Genomic DNA, 9,294 nt, shown 5'->3' with positions numbered 1-9,294 from the left:
ACTTATTTTCTTTTATGAAGTGACTGTTTCAACAGAACATGTTTTGTCATATGAAACCAGCTGAAACTGGTTTGAGAAGCTAATTACATAACATAATGTGAGTAATTCGCACAGCACATACCACAGATTCCTGCACACACACTGCAAATGTCCCCCTGAGTGTTTCAGTGGTTCTCCATGATAAGTCTTTAGCTTTAGAAAGGCCGGCCTGACCAAGACTCTAGATAACAAAAGAGGACACAGATTTATTTCTTAACAGTTCCCGTAGCAATTTAAAATGTCCCATAAATGCCCCATTTACCTCACACATATTAGATAAACAGTTTAAGACCAAGAGGAAACAAACTCGGCCTCAGGGTGTCACAAACTTGTGTACTTCTAGCGACGATCTCAAGCCTGGATAAATGGGATGGTTGTGTTGGAAAGGGAATCAGATGTAAAAGTCGGTGCCAAATCAAACACGTGGATCATCTACTTTGGCAAATCCTCTGGGAAAATAGAAGAGCAGGCAGAAGTACCCACGAGATATATAAAAGTGTGTGCTTAAAAAAAAGTAACCTGAACTGTGACGGCTAATTAGCTGCAGTAGCTGTGTGTCATCTTTTCAAGTCTGAACATTTACAGTTCACTACATATACCATAAAAACTGCACCATAAAATATGTTTCTGATTTGACAGAAATGAGGCTTGCTGATTTTAAACCAGAATGCATGTTTACACTGACAGAGGCGAGGCTGCCGGACACTGGCGCCACCGGTCCTCTGACCACCACCAGTAGGCAACGGGTGAAGTGTCTTGCCCAAGGACACAACGACCGAGACTGTCCAAGCCGGGGCTCGAATCGGCAACCTTCCGATTACAAGGCGAACTCCCAACTCTTGAGCCATGATCGCCACGATTATAACATTTTCAACTGCATTAAAGGTCCAAAAACCAACAATTATGACTGATGTAATTATTTTTCCTCTTAAAATAGATTCTTCCTCTTAAAAGCATTTCACTGAGCCACACCGCTTTCCTGGGTCACCTGATAAAGATGGGGACTCTAGTGTAGCACTCCCCCCATAAAAACTATTCATTCTTATTGCTAAAAGGAAGAATCTAAAGTCTACGGTATTAACCCATCCAGCATATATACAGTTTACTCCTGCTTGTGTAATGTTAACTAAATAATATACTGCTTGAGGTAGTTATTGGAATTATAAAGGCTAATTTGGTACCATATGAGATTTGCTTCAGCAGCCACCCCCCCTCCAAGAAACAGATGAATTTTGGGAATGAGTTCCTCAGGACATCATCAGCCTTGTTATTTAAACTCTGCTGGAACTACTTTCAGTCACTTCTGCAGATGAAGACCTGCCTCACATCTGCTACAGACGTACAGCTGCAGTGTTTCAGTTTGGTAATTCCGCTTGTTTTATTTTTAAAGACCAAAGTATTTATTTTTACTCAGATGACGTGGTCCTCCGGGCTAACTTTGGATAATTATAGTGTCACAAGTTTGCAGCCCATTAACGATGGGTTATACAATTCTGATTACAAAATGTGTGACTGCACAAAAGTTCAAGCTGAAACAATACAGCTCCTTTTTGTGATATCTGTTCCCTGGTGTGTCTTAAAATCTGTTAAGGGATTCGAGTAATAAGCTGGTTCATTTCTCTGATTGAACACAGAAGAATAAAGCCTAATGAGACCTGAAAAGCACGGGAATAAATTCACCAGGTCATCTCACACAGGGCATACAAAACCTGTTTAACTAGGTCAAATCACCTATCTGCTGGCAGAAAACTAAACATTTAACAAATCAAACTGCTTTCCTGGCATTCAAGCCCACAAAGACTACCCTGCATGAAGTGTTCAGACATAGGCACTTTACCCTGGAAATAGCTGGATTTTTTTGTCTGTAGAGTAACCACTCATTTGCTCTACAAATGGCAAAGCAGTTATTTTGTACTCATTTTTATAATAGCAGATCAATCATATGGAAAATGCAGAGACTTCTCTACATTTATCTCACTTCTTCAAGTGCATAAAATTTAAATAAGCAGCTTCAGATGAGGTGCCAACAACCAGAAGCTGTTTGGGGTGTGACATCTAAATAACTGACAAAGGCTTTCAGGTCAAAGAATGAAGTACATTAAGAAGTCATTCCACTGTAAGGCAAGGCAAGGCAAGGCAAGTTTATTTGTATAGCACAATTCAACAACAAGGTGATTCAAAGTGCTTTACAGAGACATTAGAAACAAGAACAAATAAAAAGCATGATTTAAAATAGATTAAAACAAGCAAATAAACTAACTAACTAATTAACAAACAAACAAACAAACAAACAAACAAAACAGTATATAAAATCAAAACAGATAAAATCAGAACAGTAGATAAAATCAGTAGTTAAATGTAAGTTTTGAAATTTAAGCTTAAAGTGTGGATTTGGTGCTTTATTCAAATGCAGCTGAGAATAGGTGAGTCTTCAACCTGGATTTAAATAAACTGAGTGTTTCAGCTGATCTGAGGCTTTCTGGGAGTTTGTTCCAGATATAAGGAGCATAAAAGCTGAATGCAGCTTCTCCGTGTCTGGTTCTGACTCTGGGAACTGATAAAAGACCGGATCCAGATGACCTGAGGGATCTGGATGGTTCATACTGGGTCAGGAGGTCATTGATGTATTTTGGTCCTAAACCATTCAGAGCTTTATAGACCAGCATCAGAACTTTAAAGTCTATCCTCTGACGGACAGGCAGCCAGTGTAAGGACCTCAGAGCTGGACTGATGTGGTCCACTTTTTTGGTCTTAGTGAGGACTCGAGCAGCAGAGTTCTGAATGAGCTGTAGTTGTCTGACTGATTTTTTAGGTAGACCTGTAAAGATGCTGTTACAGTAATCAAGCCTACTAAAGATGAATGCATGGACTAGTTTTTCCAGGTCCTGTTGAGACATCAGATCTTTTATCCTTGATATATTCTTGAGGTGATAGTAAGCTGACTTTGTTATTGTCTTAATGTGTTTTTCTAAGTTTAGGTCTGCATCCATCACTACACCCAAATTTCTCGCCTGGTTTGTGGTTTTTAGATGTATAGATTGAAGTTCTCTGGTGACCTGTAATCGTTTTTCTTTGGCGCCAAAGACTATTACCTCAGTTTTGTTTTTGTTTAGCTGGAGAAAATTGTGGCACAACCAGTAAGCCAAATTATCTGCAATCGATCACAGTATCTGCAGTTAACTCTTTCAACTGTTAGACTGCAAAAAAGGTGTGTTAGTAAAATAGAGTTAAACTAGTCTGCCAGTGAACGTGCAACACGTGTTTAGCTGTGAACAGCAGGATTGTAAGACTGCTTCACAGGAGAAGCAACACTGAAAAATCACCCCAAAGTTTGGGATTATTATCTCAAAAGTTTGCCTTACACAGAAGTTTGAGTTAGTCTGTCAGAATTTTGCGATATCTACCGTGAAATCTACCTGTCAATAAATGCTTTATGTCAGTGGTGGAAACGAGCTTCGACACATACTCACTGAGAAGCAAACAAGTGAAAATTAAGTGAAAGTGTTGTTTTTGGCGGATCCTTTGTTGTCACACTGACTCTGCTGACTGAGCTGAAAACCCCATCATATCAAGTAGTCTGATGCAAGGCCATCAGTTTAACTGCAAGCAGATTTCTGAACAGGAACACCAACGAATATCTCAAAACAGGCAGAACACACAAAAACCCCAACACTAAAACATCCTGAAACTGAAACTATTCTGCACAGAAGAAAAGCTGATACAACAGACGGGAAGAAGAAGAGTGCTGCTTCTGATGGTGCTTTCTCTACACATAAGTACTAATTTTCTATTTTGAATAAATAATTAAAAAAAGCTAAGTTTCTTTGTGTTTGTGTTCAAGTATGCCACACTTATCTGTTAGGATCCTATAATAGAGGATTCCATGCTTGGTTATTCTAGTGAAATGAAATTTCCAGGTGATGCAGTTACCTTCCTACATCACTATCTGTGAATATAGATTATTTATAAAAATACATGAAAAAATATCCGCTGATATCAGTATGTGCCCCTAAAAAACAGTATGCACCCCACAACTCTGCTGGGTTCTCCCTTTATGTAACAGTGTCTGACTCGGCTTTTGCCGTTTCCCAATCCTCCTGCTGGTCGATGGCACAATAAACTTGAGGCTCTGCTGCTTCTCTCCTCTTATGAACCAGGCGGTCGACCAGGACGACAAACACTGTGGACACAATCAGGCAGACGCCCGAGAGGTAGAAGGCGACGCTGTAGTTGTTTGTGTGATCCACCAGCCAGCCTGCACAAGTAATCCAGGACAAGAAGAAACATCACACCACCAGTGCTGATGAATAAATGAACACGGGTATGTGTTCATGCAGAGAAATGTTTGAGACATTTACTGTAAAAGAGGTTTTGTTCTTTGATGACTTCTAACAAGCAGTCTTATTATTTGACATAAAAGCCAACAAGATCATGTCACGTCAGATTTAAATATTTAATGACCATAAAAAATTTAAATTTTTTTGTATCTGCTCTGTAATGTTTAACTGAACAGTTCACATCTGCTAGATGTGGCTAACAAACTGCTGAGTGCACCTGGAGCCATGAGATCACAGCTATGCACAGCAGCAGCTCCGACACACATAATTGTCAAAATGTTTAGGTTTACTTCAAAGGTAAAGGAGCTAGTGCCGCTTTTATGTCAGCAAAACCTGCACCCTGAATTTATATCATTTCTGCTACATAACTTTGGACTTTTGCTGTAACGAAACAAATTTCCCACCTGTGGGACTAATAAAGGTCATCTTATCTTATCTTATCTTATCTTATCTTATCTTATCTTATCTTAATAACTATACAAATAAAATTTAATTTCATTGAACTAAGCTGAAATGAAATTGTGTGTCAGGCTTTATCTTCATATGAACTAGTTCTTATATAGCACTTTTCTACTATATTTAAACTTGAGTGCATTTCTATCTTTAGCAAAAAGTATCAACATTTCATATTAAAGTCAGTCTTTTCCAGAATCTGAATCAGACTGGTGAAGACTCCAATCTGATCCACTGGATGGCTTTGTAAAATGAGAATTAAGACATCAATTTTGGACTTTTAACTCTATTTTCATTCAGTTTACATATTTCCAATAGATAAAGACCTCCCCTTTATGGCCAGTTATACTTGACCAAAGTAACTAAGTTTTTTATTTACACATATACGTCTCAGAATTTAAGCCCAAAGAGCCATGTTTTCATTTATTTACCACAGCAGCAGGTCTTTATTGATAAGAGAAACTAAGAGATACTGTTGAGATTGCATTTTTTTTGTTATATTAAGCTATCTCAGGGATTAAATGAGTTAAATGTCTGTACCCTGATGGAAAGGGCAGTTTCACTGGCCTGGTGCACATGATCTCAAAGATGGTTTTAATAAACTGCAGTAAAATTCATCAAAGTCAAAACGTGAAATAAAAAAGCACTAAATGATCCTCATTCAGAAAATTGTTTTGCGACATTTGTAGTTCCATAACAAATAACAAAAAACATAATTGATAATCCGCATTACCTGCAGCAGGTGGACCAGTGAAACCTCCAATGCTCCTTAAAAGCATAAAGAGCCCGAGTCCACTGTCGAAACACTCCAGGGTTACAATGTCCACAATAGCTGTGACGTGAATGGCCACCACACAGCCAAACAGGAAGCCGTAGAGTGAGGCGAACACCAGAATGGCCCAGTAGTTTTGGCTGATGGGCAGCAGCAGGAGCACCACGCCAAGGAGAGTGGCCACCATGGTGAGCAGTTGCAGGTTTCTTACCAGCCTCATGTTGGCGATCCACCCACAAATCAGCCTCCCTGCCAGGTCAGCTGAAGCCAGAACAGAAAGAATCATAGCAGGCCAGTACTTATCCATACCCAGGCTGCTAGCAAAGGGGACCAGAAAAAGAGGTGGGATGAAAAACCCTGCAGCTGAAAATATTGCAAACAGGATGTACAGAAAAAATTCAGGTTTTCTCATGAGGAAGCACTGGAAGAATGTCCTTCTCTTGGCTAGGAGTGTGGTTGCATCTCCCTCTAGACTGTCTTTGGTGTCCTGTGCAGGTCTCGTGGTCTTCTTCAGGGGTCTCATGAGTGCACCACACACACACAGGTTCAGCTGAAGGCCTCCAATGATGAGCAAAGCATCCCGCCAGCTGTAGGTGTCAATGAGCCACTTGAAGAACGGACTGAACATAACAGCAAAGACGCATTCACCTGAACTGGCGATGGCAAAGGCAATGGGACGCCATCGTACAAAGTAGTGGCTCACCATGCTGTTGGCAGAGATCCAGGAGAAGGAAAGACCTGTTCCTGGAAATAGAGATGATGAAAATTATTAACCACCCACTATTTTTTTTTACAAGACTCAGGTCTGCCAGTATTAGCATTACTTACATGTCCCAGATTCGTTTTAATTGTAGCGCGTCACTTCTAAGGACATGTGTGTGTCACTGTAAGTCTTTGCATACCATTTCATGCTGTTTTGTCTGTTTCAAAATGCAAACATTAAAAGAGTCCATTGCAATTGTAGTAGTAGTGCTGCTGGTGGAAAAACATGTTTCTTAACATGAAATGGAACGTGACGATTATCCTCAAAAATCACAAAATATTGAACTTTTAGTAGCAGTGATACTTTTCTTTTCTGCCCTAAAAATCAGTTTACAAGGTTAGTTTTTTCATTCAAACCCTCAAAATGGTTCAATTTGCTTTGTAGGATTTAGAGTATGTCCCGGGTGTGCTACCTTGCAGGATGCCCATGGTGAGGTAGAGCCAGGGCAAACTGAGGTCCAGTGAAGCCAGCACCATTCCTAAGGTAGCCAGCAAGCCTCCAAGCATGATGACTACTCTCTGAGAAAACTGTAAGGTCATCGCACTGGCTGCTGGAGCTGCAGAGAGAATAACAATGGCTCTACGAAAACGCCTTTGGTTTAAAAACAACAGATTGAAAACCACTTATTTACCTCCTAGATGAAGCATAGCAATTGTTGTGGAGGTCACCCAAGAGGTGGTGCTGGCCTGTACTCCGAAGTGATTCTGGATTTCAATGAAGAAGTGTCCAAAGTTTTTGAGAACAGCAGCAGTAAGGCCCATGGTGAAGAAGGCTGACATGACCACCACCCAGCCATACCCACCGTCGGGGGGTTCAACTTTTCTGGACTTCATCTTTTAAAAATTATCTGCAGGCTTTTTTCCTGCGGATGAAAAAATCTCCAGTTACGGCGGCGATCAGAAACTTCTCAGAAGTGAAAAACTATACAACTGTATGAGTGACTACACAGGGGCGTGTCTAAAGGGAGTGTATGGGGTGGCACAACCCCCTCTGAAAGCTCTTGTCTCTTCTCGCTGTAGGCTACTATGTATTAAGTTGGATTATGACTTTTACTTAAGAAAAAGAATTCCTACATTTTAAGCTAAAAAGCAGGTATCATGCAGAAACTGTTGCTGTGAAGGACTTTTCTGCTTGTTTTTCTAATGTATTTTGTTAGAGAAACAGCAGTTGGTGACCTGTTGTGCGCTTCACTTGTGATTTTGCCAGTTTATCAAGATAATATTGGCAAATCAAATGTTTTTGGCACAGTGGCGTATTCAGATGAGGAATCTGCTTGTTAACGCAAACAAACAGGACAACCTTCAAACTGGAGAGTCTGTTGCTGACATAAATGAACCTCCTTCCCTGTATGCTGATGCGGAGATGTGGGTAAAAAAGGGTGACTCGATGCCGATTATGCTTCACAGAAAACAAAAAAAGTCCATCTTCAAAGCAGAGGTTTTTCTGAGTTTGATATGATATTTATTTAAACTGATATTTTTCAAACTGATAGCACTTTGTGCTGTTGAAATTTGAGCTCATTTTATATTAAATATTAATGGTATGTGCAGGAGGGTATTTAAGTCTTGCGTATTAAAACTTTTGTTACATTTAATTGCATCATCTTTATCTGAGGAGGAAAATCCGAGAGTGAGAATATTGTTCATATTAATTTTATTAAATATACATTAGTGTTCTTGTAAAAGCTGTGGCTATAATAACTGCAATAACTGCTAATAATTATTCTATAAAACGTACACAGACAGGAACATGCTCATGTTTTTGTTTTGCGAATATGCTTATCTTACATTTCAAATTATTATAAGTTTATATGCCTCACGCTTGTTAAAGAGTCTTTTTAGAGGTATTTAAATGTTAAAATTGTATCATCCCTATTGTTGTTGTTGTTGTTTTTAAAAAATATTTATTTCTAACATTAACATTTCTAACATTTGCAGCCGGGTTTCACAAGCTTAGCTCCCAATGAGCGGACTAAACATTTAAAATAATGTTCGATCAGCATCATTTGTCTTATTGTCTACAAGGCTGGTACACTCACTGCGTCTCCTTTACGTTAAAGGTATTGACATAAACAGAAAAAAGTGGAAAATCACCTGCCAAGCTAACGTCCTTCCCCGGGTCTTCTCGGAATATCTGCTGCTAACATACCGGCTTATGTAGTGTGGTGAAGTCGCATCTGCGCTGTGAAATCCAGCTCTCCTCGGAATTAAAGTGCACTCTCATTTGGACGTTTGTGGTGACTGAGAGGACAGAAAGAGGTTACCGTTGGGATGTGTGCCATTCAACTTTAAAGATTTCTTCGCAGTTATCAAAACCACGACAGCTCACAACCTTTAACGTCCGCTTTAAACACGTAAGTCCGCCTACCATCATTAGCGAGTACGAAGTCACAGCTCAAACGTCGTCATCCGGATTTCAAAATAAAATATCAATTTCCATATATGTTGTATTATCTGTTGCTTTTGAATTAGCAAGTAAAAAGCAATTAGACATGTAAAGAGCGATTCATATTTACCGTGGAAAGCTACATGCAAGGTTCCTTTGTAAAGAGATCGGTGTGACCTTTTCCGCAAAGTCTATTTATAGCTTTTAGCAGTTTGAATCAGCAGCCAATGGACGTCAACTTACACCAGGAGGAAAAAACGAAAACAGCAGTAAAATAAAGAATGTGATCTTTTTATTAAAAAAACAAAACAAAAACAATCACTATTTGACTCCAAAGAAGTTATTTCTGGATTTTTGACCTATTCTCTCTTTTTGCTGGTGTCACAAAATCAGAACAAAGTACTGTATGAGTAGCAGCAGAGTCTAATCTAGAGAGCCATGTGAAGCACATCTTAAGAGAAAAATCTGTAACAGCACACAGGGAATCAAAGACTTTGGGGAACACATCCACTAATCACCTTGACACCAATCTCAGATGATCCCTT

The 9,294-nt window shown here is 39.4% G+C and overlaps 1 protein-coding gene across 1 annotated transcript; it reads right to left on the bottom strand.

Moving 5' to 3' along the window:
- Positions 1 to 2,164: 2,164 nt before the first annotated feature.
- On the bottom strand, positions 2,165 to 8,595 carry LOC146562896 (monocarboxylate transporter 13). Its single transcript, XM_085295133.1, has 5 exons — positions 8,458 to 8,595; positions 6,996 to 7,226; positions 6,777 to 6,920; positions 5,563 to 6,345; positions 2,165 to 4,294 (listed from the first exon to the last, which is right to left on the bottom strand). Exons 2-5 carry the CDS (start codon positions 7,195 to 7,197, stop codon positions 4,092 to 4,094), a joined length of 1,332 nt encoding a protein of 443 aa, XP_085151259.1. The 5' UTR covers positions 7,198 to 7,226; positions 8,458 to 8,595; the 3' UTR covers positions 2,165 to 4,091.
- Between the last annotated feature and the right edge of the window lie 699 nt (positions 8,596 to 9,294).

Source organism: Mchenga conophoros, linkage group LG12 (assembly GCF_057382185.1).
Source record: "Mchenga conophoros isolate Kocher_MC1m ecotype Shallow Benthic linkage group LG12, M_conophoros_male_GT1.1, whole genome shotgun sequence".
Taxonomy (NCBI): Eukaryota; Metazoa; Chordata; class Actinopteri; order Cichliformes; family Cichlidae; genus Mchenga; species Mchenga conophoros.
This window is presented reverse-complemented; position numbering and strand designations above follow the sequence as displayed.